General features: G+C 38.3%; 1 protein-coding gene across 2 annotated transcripts in view; it reads right to left on the reverse strand.

The window, feature by feature from the left end:
* Window positions 1-794: 794 nt before the first annotated feature.
* LOC122805536 (chondroadherin-like) overlaps window positions 795-14,818 on the reverse strand; it is a 370,905-nt gene continuing 356,881 nt past the window's right edge. For both annotated transcript variants that reach the window (XM_044075748.1, XM_044075757.1), the window contains exon 4: window positions 795-3,400. In XM_044075748.1, coding sequence (XP_043931683.1) covers window positions 2,522-3,400 — 879 coding nt within the window. In that variant the 3' untranslated portion in view covers window positions 795-2,521. The remainder of the gene's footprint in view (window positions 3,401-14,818) is intronic.

Raw genomic sequence — 14,818 nt, forward strand, 5'->3', positions numbered from 1 at the left:
TGCAATGAACAAACACAAGTCCCTTTTCTAAAGCAAACAAAGTAGCTTTAACAGAAATGGTTTGTGAGCAATACGTATGCAAACATTACTCACCAAACACATTTACAAAACAAGGGGCATTTCATTTACATATAACTTGATAATTTGTATTTGCCAAAATGAATTTTTCACTTTTTTTGTTTTTGGTTTTATATAATTTCACCATTATTATAGTTCCATATAGAAAGTGTGTGCCCAAGAATATAAATATATCTCATTCCTGCTATTTGACCTTGAGAGTACCCTCTTGGCTTCATTATTATTAAGCTCGCAAAACTGTATTCTGAATAAATATTTCTGCTATTCTTTTGAGTTCTATCACATAGATTTATACACAAGCCCATATTCCAAAATACTTGCTCTCAGTGTGAGAGCAGGTGTTTTGAGATGTCGTCCTGTAGTAAGCCTGTTTATACATGGGCCTTACATGGAAGTAAGTCACTTACACAGAGGGCACGTCTTTTGGAGTCAGGGCAGACTCACACTATGAGCTACTCTTTTGGAATCTGGTCAAGTGTTTCCACGTGTGATTTTGTGATACACAGGAAGTCTGTGTTGAGGGACAAATATCAGCAATAAAGGTTCTGATACAGCCTAGGTAATACTGTCACAAAGGCTGTAAAAGCACGTATGAACATTGTCCTAGGTTCAGATTGTAAGCAAACTAGTCCAGAGTACAAAACTAAAATAATTTTCATTTTTGAACAGCTCAGTAACAAAACTACAGCAATGATAAATAAATCAGCTTCGCCTGATAATGAAAAAGATGCTTTTATAGAACAGAATAAAAATAAAGTTCTAGGGAAAAATTCTGAGGTGTTGCTTTTAAAATCTTGCCATTTTGTCTTGTAGAAATTGGCAAAACAAGCTCGGGAATCTGGGTATTATTAGTGCTAATTTCTTGTACAAATTAGCATCATTTGGTACTAAGTATGAATGCAGGTACCCTGAAATGAATCATATACAGCAGTGAAATATACCTCATTAGTTTAAAATAAATCAAAACTGTTAAAATGTTGCACTAGATGATATGTATTCGGGTTATCAGTCAAGTACTGTTTACTACGAACGATTAAGATTGGTACCTCAGTCAGAAGATATGCTTCCTCTCTCTCTCTCTCTCTCTATATATATATATATATATATATATATATATATTTGGTTCTTGAACAGTGTAACAGACAATTCATTCATTAAGCTTTGTTTCTGAGTCTAATTTTCTGCCACTTGCCTAAACTCTTTTGCAGTGTGTTGATCAAAACGTGGTATTGTGCAGTGATCATAAGGTCAACCATAGTATCATGATACTAAGTCTCTCTTTTCATAAATTTTATATTTTAGCTATAACAGAGATTCATACGCACACACACTGCAAGCTGCTTCTAAATATATCAGCCTAAGAATGCAATGCTGACCACAAGAGTCACAAATATATGTCTCATTACTTTAGTCAAATGAAAATAAGATGACTACAGTAGCAGCAATGGGTCACTCTTCTTAAAAAAAAAAAAAACATTTTTTAGGACACACAATATATGAAATGTACATAAAGGTTGAATATGCTTATGATTCTTTTGTAGAAACAACTATTAATCATTATTACCTGGCTATTAGTATTCATTGAATAATGCAATAATTTTGTTTGCTTCATGTGTACTTTTTTACTTAGGAGTATAGACCCCCCCACTCAGTCATTCTGTGTAAGAAATCAGTCGGCGTATGCTTACTTTCTAAGATAATTAACATAAACATTGGGATATAACGTGGTGTAATGCAGTGTTTATAAAGCTGCATTATGCTCTACTTACAAATTTTCCTAGAAACTGTACTCAATAACTTTTTGATCAGCTAGGTTCACTAACTCACATTTTTATACTTATTTTATTATCAAACTGTGAATTCAGTGGGCATGGGGTTGTGGTGAGACTGAATATAAGCTCAGTAAGATTTGTGTGGCTCACAGACATCATAAACTAATGACAAATGCTATTAAAGGTATGAACTATGTTGTTGTTCTGTCCATAGTCCTTGGGGGCTGTAATGCTTTAACCTGTAACATATCTCAATGAGGTCTCAATATTCAAGATGAAAAAGAAGGAAATTAACTTCAAGAGTTCTGTCTTTCTAGTTGATGTTGGTGTCTCATACAGAAGCACTTTCTCCAGGCACTGAAAATCAGTACAGCATTAAACACTTTGGAGGAGTTTGAAAGAATTGATTCACTGCACCTCCAGGTTAGTGGACAAAAATCAAGTGTCAGATTACCCATTGCACTCCTCAAGAGTTTAGAGTCATACTCTGATAGCTTTGGGCTCAAGATGCAAACTGTTATCTCTTTAGCGATTGCTGGATACCCATATATCTGCACTGTTGTATTTCATTTTGACAAGCTAACTATTAACATGGCTTGTCTTTGTATTGCATCAGCTTCGTGTTCAGAAAAAAAGAAATTATTTTGAATCAATTCTTTTAAATATTGTTACTAGTTATTCTCCAGAGTGACATATCTTGGAGTGGAGAGCAGTGACACTGGTGTAGAAAAATTACAGTCCATCCTATCTTCGTCTGCATTAACCTGAGGCCTCCAAGCAGATGGCATAACATAAAAATGGTTGCTATCTGAGATTTTTTCGTAAACTAAGTCAGTGTCAAGTTTAGGCTCTTCTGTTTCAACATGATCAATGTTTGCTGACCCCTCTTCATCATAGTAACGCTGAAACCTAAAAGCACTTGACTTTAACTTCCATCCAATGATCAAAGCCAGAATAACTATTATAAGCACAGTAATAGAAATCCCGACAGTTAGAGCATAATGGTTGTGGGTGGGGTCAGAGTGTATAGCTTCTGTATTGCCAGGAATACCTGGGGTATGTTGTGTCATGCATTGCTTCTCAGAAGGAGCCAGACATTTAGATATGTATTTATTCTGAGGAATAAGACATACTTTGTAAGTTGATCCTGGATGCAGATTTTGAAGTATCACTTCAGACAAACCTCCAATCACTTGTAAAGTGTACTGGTGATCATCATTACTATAGCGAATTTCAAACTGGTCACCGTCTCCTGAGAATGACCAGCTAACAGTCAGTGATGTTTCTTGTATTTCTCTTGCACTGATGTTGTCAATATAGTCTGATAGGCAAGGGTCACTTTTGATGGGAATTTGGTTATAGTCCATTGACAGGTGCTTGCTTGTGGAAGCAGTTGTAGTAGCAGTTGTCCTTGGCGTGCTAGTGGTGATCTTGGTAGTTTGCAGCTGAGGTATTTTTGTTGTCACTGCGGACATAGCCAATGTAGCCTCTTCTTGAGCTAGTATGGTGGTTCCACTTAGCTCATAAGGTGGGCAGGTTAGATGTTGTATCTTAAAAGAAACAATAAGGAACATTAATGAAAAATCAAATGCAGCAATAAGCATTAATAATGTGAAATGATGACACCCATAGTATTCTAGTTCATATATCTCCACTTTTTACAAAATATAAACCTGGTTGACACAGGCCATTATATTTTTCAATCACATAAAGAATTATCATAGGAATGTCACATTTCAGCTTGATTACTTTGTATATTTACCATATATCCACTAAACACAGAAACAACTTCTATAGTTTACTTGTCTGACATAAGGCCATATTTGAGCCATGTTGTTGTCACCTGGACTAATACAATTGATATTTTTGTCTCCAGCTATTCCCTGTGAGATCTTTAAATCAAATACAAACTGTTTACTGTTCTTAGTCATAGGACCATAGGAGGTTACTAGCCTATCGACCCAGAGGTCATTTCAAGCCTAGCCGTTTCATGCCAATGTAATAGCATAGATACACTAGTCAGTACTCATAATTGTATTTATTAATGACTGCCATGTCTAGGAGGGTTGTGGGTCCTATACCTGGTAAGAATTTATGATGCCCCATCCCCTCTTCCTGGTTTCTTTTGAACAGTATCATAGAGGTGCTCTGCTTCACTCTACCTCGGTGAGACAAACAGCGAATAGTGGGTTTTATAATACCTTGAATATTATCTTGCAAATCCTTATGATGCTTTTTAGCACCACTTTTTCCAAGGCCCTTTTCCCCTTTACCATGACCAAACATGACTCCTTGAATTAAATACTAACACAACTGCCTCATACAGACTGGACATAAATGCTTGCTTTGGGAGTGGGAGATCCCGGTAATGTAAAATTGTTTTTTAAAATATTTTTGGTTTTCTGTACTGTACTGAAGCTCCAGGATGCCATATATTGAACACTTTATCTTTTTGTTCTCTTACGTATCAAACAGCTATGTATAACGTATGAATTTATCATCATACTGCAGTAACGGGTAGGTTTTTTGCCTTATCTACTCCTCATGCTACTCCCATTGGCATTTAAACATCAGTGTTGGAAGGGCATGCATTTACCTTGCATGCACCACATTAAAGACATCATGGTAGAGTGCCAGAATTCAGATGTAGTTAGTTCATTCCTGACATCCCTCGGTCACTGTAACAATGTGTTCCATCTCCCTGACAAAAAAAATGTCACTAGCACCTGAGTGGCTAACTAAACCTGGGTCAGCAGAGGTGTGGGCAGATACCCTGCTGATTTCCTTCAAGTCAGCATCCTATATTACTTTACTCTGTGGGCTCTCTGACAGAATGGATGCATGTCTGAAAAAGAATATATTGGAAAATGCTTGACTACCATGCATAACTTCAACAACTTGTACAGTGGGAAGAATAGAAGTGAGCATTGGGGTAGGAGAAACTTTGTATGATTTAATGCCAGTACCATGGATTTTTAGGCATTCCACAACATGCTTTTTAGACTCTTGAATGACTGCTGTCAAATAACGGATGTGACTATCTGAACTTGAAATGCAATTACATATTGTGTAATAGGTTCTTAGGTGTGTACTGGGTTAACAACCACAAGGGCCCTTTGAAGCCTAGCTATGCATCCCAAATCTCTGACAAGTTCTAGTACCCTTGATAAGTGTAAGCAGGGGGTTGGGAGGTAAAATATTTACAAGCAAGGGCCTGGAAGATGAACCATTTACAGGCTGCCTGTGTCCATTAGAGACATAGGTGCCAAACCAGGGATGAATTTCCTGTTCCCCATCCAGTTATCCAAGTTACACTTGAATTGGGTTAGAGAGGAACTCTGCTTCACATGGATGGGGAGCCTGTACCAGAGACAGGGTAGTCTTTGGGATATATACCAGTCTCTCCAGCAGATCCTATTTATATCACAGGCAAGGTTTAAGTTCTTTAGAATGGGTAATTCTGGTGCTGTTTGTTTTACGACTATGCAGGAGGTCCAATAGGAGTGGGGTCTGACATTGTATGCCAGGCATAGATCTCCTCTCAACAGTCTGTTGGAAACAAAATATAGGGATAGGGCCTTGAGGCAGTCTGAGTAGGACATGTTAGTCAGGAACCTCTGTGGGCTTTCCAATTGTTGGATATGCCTGGTTAGATACATACCAAAAGGGGTATTGTATTCAGTGATAGGTCTGATGAATGCTGAATACAGTGGAACAATGACTTCTTTGACACTAGATGACATACCTTTGTTTAGAAGCTGCACAATATGGAATGATTTCCTTACTACTGTAAACACGTGATGGTTAAAGTCTAGATTACTGCCTACGTTTCCCCAATTCCTTGACTACTGAGTCAACTCTAATGGATGGGTTGTCAATATGTTAGTTACCACAGGTGGATGACTTCTCGAATGATACTATTATGAATTTCTTGGCATTTAGTTTTAGTCCATGGCTCTGGCACTAGTTATTTGTCTGTGTCAGCCCTTCCTGGAGAACATTTGTCTCAGTGGGCAATTCACTGACAGCTCCTAATTTGCAGTTGTCTGCAAGTTTAGTCAGCCAGAGGCCACTGACTTCAGAGAAGTAATTGCCAAAAAGGATGAGTCCCAGGACCAATCCAGGAGGGACTGTGCTTGTGACTGGCCTCATTGTAGAGGTGGACGCCCCAGCTTTACCTTGCTGGGTCCTCTCTGTGACCCAGCTGTCTATCCACTGGGTGATATAAGGGTTTGTACCTAGCCTGTTAAGTTTGTCATCAATGCCGAAGCGGGGGCCAGGTCAAGGTAGGCAGTGTGAATCATTTGCCCTCATCCATTGCTTTAGTGCCCTTCTCAAAGAAGTCCACCAGGTTGAGTAGGCATGACCTGCCCTTGAGAAAACCAAATTGGGTTGGGTTCAGAGTCTGGAGGTTTCCTATGCCATTAATTATTTCTATGATAATTATTTCCATGACTGTGCATATGAGATCAGTGAGACTTATGGGTCTGTAGTTTCCAGGGTTTGTAGACAGCCCACCTTTGTGCAGACGGGTGACTGTTACTATTCTCCATTCATGAGGCACGAAGCCTGTTTGGAGGCTACAGTTAAACATCAATTCCAGAGGGCCTGTTAAAGATTTCAGAGATACAGCAGCTCTGATTTCTGTTCCCCAGTTCAGATTTTAAGCATGTAGCTTTGTCCCCATCACAGCACAGTTTGACCTTTTGTAGTACTACTTATTCCTGAATGTCTGTTTTTAAAAGTATGTATTATGATTGTTTGGTCACACTGTATTGTTTAAATACTGGGATGCTTCATTAAAGAAGAATTACATCATGACTTACACTCACAGACAAAGTTAAGTGAATGACAACTGCCAGCTGTTCCCCACATGTTCAGGGCCTCATTAGTGGGTGTATACCTCCTGCAGTCTAATCAGAATGCCACCATTAGTAGGCCATCATTCTTTAACTAGAGCCTTTCAAACTGCCTCATAATTTAAAGTTTGCACAATTGTTGCCCAAACCTAAACTGAAAAATGGAGTCCTTAGTCTTCATTCCTTCTAAAGTCTGTATGTTTTCTGCATGCTCTAGGAACTGGTTCAGATTTTGCAAAACTGTTTTTTCATACCCTTACAGAAATGGAATCCTGTTTTAGCACTCCTGTCCTGTAATCAGAGATTTCAATACATGGCAGAATGCATAATAAACATTATAAATGCTTAAGCTCCATTTCTGTTTTAGGGAATACCTGCACTCTGGTTTAAAGAACTGGAGACTGTAATGAAAGCTAGTAAAAAATACAAAACAATGGATAAAGATCTCTCAAAAGACAGAATAAAATGTTTTACAAGGCAATTTTTGTGGCGCTTTAATGCAGATTCTTCCAGTAGAACTATGAGTTGTTTTGGACTGCCGTATGTGATGCTCTGAGGGCCTCTTTTTGGTATATTCCTTCTTACATGATCTTGGGAAATCTAGCTATTGGTAAGTCTTCCAGTTTTGCCAACAATTTTAATGCATTTTCATTCCTTTACCTGACAGCTTTATTTTGATGTCCCCAGTTGTGTCCTTCATGAGAAAACCAAGATAATGTTAGTGAGTCCAATAAATTTCTGCTGAACCTGTACATATTGGAAACCCATACCCTTGATTATGTGGTCTGCTTAGTGTATAAGTATATTTTTCAGTATAGGTTTCTTCCATAGTCTCTGGAAAGTTGTTGCATGAGGTCTGCTGCAAAAATAAGCTCACAGAAGGATGATAATGAGCTTCCTGTTTCTTCTATGTTATACAGGTGCTTGTCAGGATCACGTTTGACAGAACTATGAATTTCCATAATGGTACTATCTTTCTGTTCTTTTGTCAGCATGGATTTAGACTGGAATACAGTACTCAAACTGCTTTCATAAGCATCTCCAGTGATATTGTACAACTATGGGAAGCAGGCATTATTTGTGTACCATGCCATCTTAGTAAGACTTACCAAAGTCTTCAGCATAGTTGACTGCTTCCATTTGTGATGCATTTTCTATTGTGTCTGACCTATGTATCAGAGGTGGCTTTTCGACTGCCTGTCATTTTGCTAAGAAGTGTTTGCATGTTAAGGTTTAGCCATTTGTCTCACTGTCACTGATATCTGAGTCCTTTAAAACTCTTTGTGAAGCTGAACTTCTTATTACAAATCTTCTCAATGACTACAGTATGACTTGAACTGCACACTGAGATGGTGATACATGAGTGATTGTATTAGACAGGACCTGACAACACTACTCTTACTCAGCTACATCAAGCTGACTTTCCTGAGTTTAGTTTATCTAAAATGGGCTGATACTGAAGACAAAAAATTACTGAGTAACAAAGTAAATTAAAACAGGCATATAATATTCTATAGCAAATCTGTCACATACCTTCCACCTTCCATTTCTATTTTATTCAAAGATGTCTCTTAGTAAATAAACTCATTTAAATATCTGGATTTGCCTGCAAGATCCAAATAACTCATAACATTGCCTATGACCTTAAAATAAATAAAGTATGTTTGTTAGAAAACAGACATTCATCATTAGATCACAGTTGCTGTAGCCTAAGTGGTGTGGGTTATATCCTGTCACTGACATGATAACTGTCCAAAATTCAAAACTTCAGGGCACCTTCTACCCACCCTAACTGCTGAAGGTCTCAATGAGAGCTGTATAAGTCAGTGGTCAGAGTGCCAAACCTTCAGAACATTCTTGCCATTCAAATGCACTCTTCCTGTGTGCTTTGAATGGTCTGTCGACATTCACTTTATCAAGGCTGGGCAGATAAATATGCTTTTGGGGAAAACCTTCCACTTTACCATTTTTTTCTCCAGAAAAATTTTTATTTTTTTTTTCACAGAAAACTCATTTTGACTAGGATATGCTTTTAATGGTTGTCACTAAAACATTTCTTAAAAAAAAAAAAAAAAATAACCTTTTGTTAAGTTAGACTTTGGGGGAAACTGTTTTAAAACATTTTTTCTAGAAAAGTTTTACATTTTGTGTGGAAAAGTAGATATAGGGACTTTTTTAACAAGAAACATTTTTATTAAATCATCACTTACGACATAGGCAATCATACATTTATATAGGGTCTTATACTAGTATTGGGGGTTGTCACAGAAATATTTACTTCAAAATTGTATTTTTCCTGTCAAAACTAGTTTACTGACTTTTTCAGGTTCTTCAACTTGCTTTTCAGGCACTCCATTCAGCAAACCATGGACTAGGCTTTAGGCTCTGCAGTTCTCCTGCTCCCCCCAATTCACAAGAAAAAGAAAAATTTCATGAGAACCTTTGGTAATCAGACTGGTTTCCTCAAGCCACTGATAAGTGACTGCTGTGGATAAATCAGGTACCTCGGACCACACATCATCTTCACTTGATGCCACTGGTGTTGCTTCTTAAGAGGCTACTAATGACCAGGAGCTAGTCACATCCTTCTTAGCTCTGGGAGTGCCCTTATTGGGCAAGGGAGAACTACAGTTGTCAGTCTTGGATGAGGGAGCTGATCATGTTTTACCAGTAAGCTGACCAAAGGAGCCTGATTCCCAGGGAAGATTCCTTTCTATGGGGGGGGGGTTCTCCTTGAAAGAGAAAATAAAAAGTTAGACATATTTACTCTCCTGTTTCACAACTGAGGGACAGGGAAGACTGGCTGGGTTTTGCTAAGGGCTTATTTTAAGCCTTTAATTACTTACGTTCTTATCTCTTTCTGAATTTGAAAAGAAATGTATTTTTTTCTCTCTGTCTGACACTGATTCCCAGTCATAATGGCATGAATTTGAATAAGAATTTAATTTTCTAGAGCCGATGCCACAGAAAAGGAAATCTAATTCTGAAAAAAAGGTTTTCTTCAGATACACCCCCCAGGAGTTATCTGTTCTTGAAACTATAACCAGAATGCAAGAATTATTTCCGTGGGAACAGTGTGAAATTCTAATAGCACAGCAAAGTATTATGATTTGTTACAGTTGGATTTTCCTCAGCCTGCAGCTGTTCATTCCATAGTGCCAGCTTTAAAGGATATTTTCTTAACAACTTGCAGCATGCTTGATAGTCAACCCCCTGCCCTTAAAAGGTCTGATAGGCTGGGCTTCATAAGGTACCTCAATCCAGCAAATATGTACTTTCTAATCTCAAAGCAGAACCAGCAGTTATTTTTTGGGCTAAACCATCTGGGACCAAATATCTGGTGAATGTTAACCCCATCTTCTCCGATAAAGATGGGAACACTTTTGATAGATTTGGGAAGAAAATATATTCTTCTTTTATTTTAACCTTCAGAATTACGAATCATCAAGCTCATATGTCAAAATACCTGATTTCTTCTATTGAAAATATGAGAAAGTTAACAGCTAATCTCCCTTCTTCAGAGATCAAAACTTCTCTGAGGTCTTTAATAGTTGCTGTTTTTGAGTAAAATATGAGAAAGTTAGCAGCTAGTCTTTGAAGTGTTGTTATGACTCTTCCGATGCTGTATCCAGAACAGCTGCTACTGCTTCAGTTATGAGAAGACTTGCTTGACTGCATTCACAACAGTTACCTGAGGATTTTAGGTGTCTGAGCTTTTAAATTCTCCCCTACATATAGATGTACTGTTTGGTCCCTATTCTATGGAGGTTCTTAAAAGATGTGATGAAAGAGGAAATTAATTCAGGGAGGTGCACAAATTTTTCAACCATCCTTCTCAAAATTTAAAAAGTCTTTTCCTCACAATAGTAGTTCATTTTATAGGAAACAAAAATCAGCAGGATGCAGGTAAACAGAATTTCAATAAGCGATCAAAAGGAGGCGCAAAAGACAAAGGAAGAACCTCCAAGACAGAGCTGGATCCAGCACTAGGTGACCAAGGCAGTTTGCTAGGGCCCACTGGCTGGGAGGCCCCCCCCCCGCTGGCCAGGGGATTCATTTTTTAATTTAAAAAAAAAATGTATTTTTTTAAGAGAGGAATTCTTTTAGAATGCCCTTTGTGTCTGATCGCACACACCTGTTATGTCTGTGTGACCTGCTGATGTCTTTGTCTCCCATCTGTGCTGAATTTGAATACAAGAAGACATTTGGACTGCGGACCACAGACAGACAAGTAAGAGGTGTGTGTGTGTGTGTGTGTGTGTGTGTGTGTGTGTGTGTGTGTGTGTGCGTGCATGCATGCGTGTGTGTGCGTGTGCATTTGTGAGTGTGCAAGCAAGCTTAGAATTTGAATACCAGAGGACTTTTGGACTGCAAACCACAAACGGACAAATAAGAGGTAGGTGTGTGTGCAAGAGGTAGGTAAGTAAAGGTGTGTGAGTGTGTAAGAGGTAGATAGGTAGAGGTGTGGGTGCATAAGAGGTAGATAGGTAGGTATGCGTGTATATAATAAGTAGATAGGTGTGTGTGTGTAAGTAATAGGTAGGTAGGTGTGTATCTGTGTGTGTGTGTGTGTGTGTGTGTGTATGTATATATATATGTGTATGTGTACATGTGTGTGAGGTAGGTAGCATGCCTCTCAACTGTCCATATTTTTGCAGAATGTCCAGATTTTTGCCTCATAATTTTGGTCTGTTCCTCATAAAATTTGTAATTTTTTTGGAAAATCGTCGAGGATTGAAGTTACTAAATAATGACAGACATTTGAGTTTCAGACTTCATATCTTTAGTAAAATGCATACTAACACAAATCCTGTTATTCTAGCAACTTACTTCATAAGAACAATATTTAAAATCTGTCCCTATTTCTGGGTCTTTGTCCCCCATAATTTTAGGTTTTGTCCAAATTTCTTGCATTGAGAGGTTGAGAGGTATGGTAGGTGTGTGTGTGTGAGTTAAATGCCCTAGTTAGGGATAGCAGGTGGTCAGTTACTTGCTTAGGCTTAAACCCTTTACCTTAGTTACAGGAAACAGCCAGAATCCTGTACTCTAACTACAGAACTGCATTTTTTTTAAGGAACTGAGTTTCAGGTGCATTTTTCAGGGAATTGAGGTTCATGTGCATTTTTCAGGTTATTGAGTTTCAAGTGCATTTTCAAGGAATTGTGAGCTTCAAGGGAAGAGCATATTACTGCTGTTCATGCTGTCTATTTGCAATTTGCAACTGTTTTGTTTAGAAAATGCTATCACTATTATGCTATAGAATTGAAAAGCATTGTTAGCAGCACAGCAGATAGCATACTTGCTTTTTATGTAGAAGCCTGTGGGTTCTATTCCACAGCATGTAGGTAGATTGCTAATACTGTCTTGTAATTTAAGGATGTAGGGTGCTGCAGTCCTGAGTATGTCCTCTATTGGATGAGATGAGCAATAACTATGAACCTGTTATCAGTTTGCCTTCCATTCCCTATTGCAATATTACCAGCTTACCATTTTTTAATGCATCATGGACAATTTATTCCTCAAGGGCAGCAGGCACTAAATTTGTAGATTGTTTGTGTCTTTCAGCATTTCCTGGTTAGGGGTCGCCACAGCGGAACTCCAGTCCGCTAATGATTGGCAGTAGATTTTTACATGCCGAGTTGCCGGCCCTGACGCACAACCTTCAACGAAGGTGCACCCATTCATGCATGTCTCCACACAGAAGACACTCTAGCTGAGAATCGAACAGGACAACATCTTACTTTGAACAGGCCAATGAAACACTAAAATATAAAGAAGCAACCTCTTAATTAGTTACAGAACTCTTCATTGTGGAGTTATTCAGACGGCTTTTACTTCTGCAGCGATTGTGCAAATTAACTCATATTGGTGGATTGTAATGATAGAAGTTTGAGTGGCCTTTTATGGTTGAAATGTTCTGAAGTGGGCAGTTTTGTCATTATTGGTTCACACATTTTGCTTCATTACTTACTGGAAAAATGTTCAAAACTATAAATTTAAAACACGCTCTAACAACTCGTGCTGTATTATACAAGGAATAAAATTTAATACAATCAGGAAGGTGAATCAAAGAACTCTTGTATGTTTGTATGGTCCTAAAAATTTGTGCAAGTGGCCTGTGATCTAAAACAGCCCAAAGGTAAACTTTATCCACCATTGACCAGTTGCATTTTCTTTAAATGTGGCTTTCATTGCCTTTTCAATGAATGGGTTTCAAGGGCAGAGAAGTTTTAATGCCAAGTCTGTTTTCGTTGTGAGACTGTATTACTTTGTTTAGCAAATGTCTATCAGTGTTTATGCTATAAAATTTGAAATACAAATTTTAAATTAAATCCAAATATCTGTAATCACTGTAGAAGTAAAGCAGAAAACAGTATGCACACAGAGGTATGAGAAATGTTTATGGTAACTGGGTAGAAATAGCAAAGTAATGGGACACTGGAATGGCTGCCTGGGAGCGGACTGTGTATGGGGGACCCTGATCCATTACCCTGCCTAGGGTCCCATTTGACCATGATCTGACTCTGCTCCCAGAGTTGAAGACTGTCCAAAAGGTCAGAATGATTGTATGTTCTAAATGAGCCACCCGCCAGCAAACCATTAACTCTTTCCCTTTCTTCAGGTCTTCATTTTTTCTTAGTGCTGTTAGATAACTTAAGGCAAATTGGTTTTGACAGTTATACAGAAAGACTACAGCTGGCAGTGGCGCTTCCTTCATTCTCTTCAGGGGATTCCTCTTCATCCCACAAACCAAACTTTATTTCTTCCACTTCTGTAGCAAATGCTTTCTTTAGGGATTATAGAGCTAGTTCCTTTAGAATATACAGGGAAAAGGTTTTAGTTAGGAATCTTTCCTATTCCTAAGAAAGAAGAAACTCGAAGACCAGTCCTAGACCATTCATTTCTAAATATTTACATCAAAGTTCTGAATGCTTTCCCTTCAAGCTCTGTTAACATTCATTCTGCATCTCAGTTTTTTGGTAACTCAATTTAAAAAAATGCTTATTATCACATTCCAGTTCTAAAAGACTTCAGACTTTTTTTAATATTTTTTTGTCTGGGTTACATTTTAAGTTCACTGTTTTAACATTTGGATATAGCTGCAAGTGTAGTTACAAAGTGAATGACACTGGTTATAGCTCATTGTAGGTTAAAAAGCATTCACATTTTTCATACTTGAATGATTGTCTTTTATTTGCACACTCTTCCAAAATGTGAGTAAAAGATCTTCTCATTATGGGTCTTTCAACTGAATTTACAAAAATCTTCTTTCAAAGGATAGTGTTTCTGGACACCTCTCATGGCGGTCTTTCTTCCTCAGGACAATAATGGCCTGTGCAAGGAACAGCTTCTAAATTTCTCAACCCAGTCTCTGACCTCAGTCAGGGGATATCTTAGGATTCTAGGTTTCAAGGCATCTGCTATTCTGATGATTCCTCTAGCCAGACTACATTTTGGGAAAAAATCAATGGTTTCTCAAACCTGTTTGAACCAACACCAAAATCCACTGTCTTTTCAGATTCCAGTATTGGATTGACAAAAAGGAACTATTTTGGTGGGTGGACCAAGCTGTTTCCGGGGGGCTGGGGGGTGGGAGGGTGGTGGGACGAACGTTCAGTGTCTTTGAACCAACCAAGACAGACTGAAACACATAAATGTCAAACAGATGCTGACGATAATAAATGATCCCAAATCTCTAAATCATCTTTGGTCTTAGGACCTCTACCATTAATCCCAGACAACAACTTATGATGTGATACATAAACAAATTGAGGAACTAAATTTTACCCACGTTGCAGAATTGATAGCCTAGTAACTGGCATCTCAATTCAGTCTTTCCATTCAGGCTTCCTACATTCCATCAGACCAAAACACTGCAGACAAGCTGTACAGGACAAGGTCAGACCTTCACAAATGGAAATTGAAACCTGGAGGACTTCCAGGAATTGATCAGACAGGAGGAGCTCCTCAAATAGATCTCTTTGCCTCCATTCACAGCAGACAGTTAAAGAAATTCTGCTCCAAGGGTATTGGCAAGTGGGCTCAGAAGACAGATGCCTTTTCAGTCCCATGGACAGAAATGTTCCTATATGCGTTTCCACTCATTTC

Source organism: Protopterus annectens, chromosome 1.part1, assembly GCF_019279795.1.
Source record: "Protopterus annectens isolate FY-2018-M chromosome 1.part1, PAN1.0, whole genome shotgun sequence".
Taxonomy (NCBI): domain Eukaryota; kingdom Metazoa; phylum Chordata; order Ceratodontiformes; family Protopteridae; genus Protopterus; species Protopterus annectens.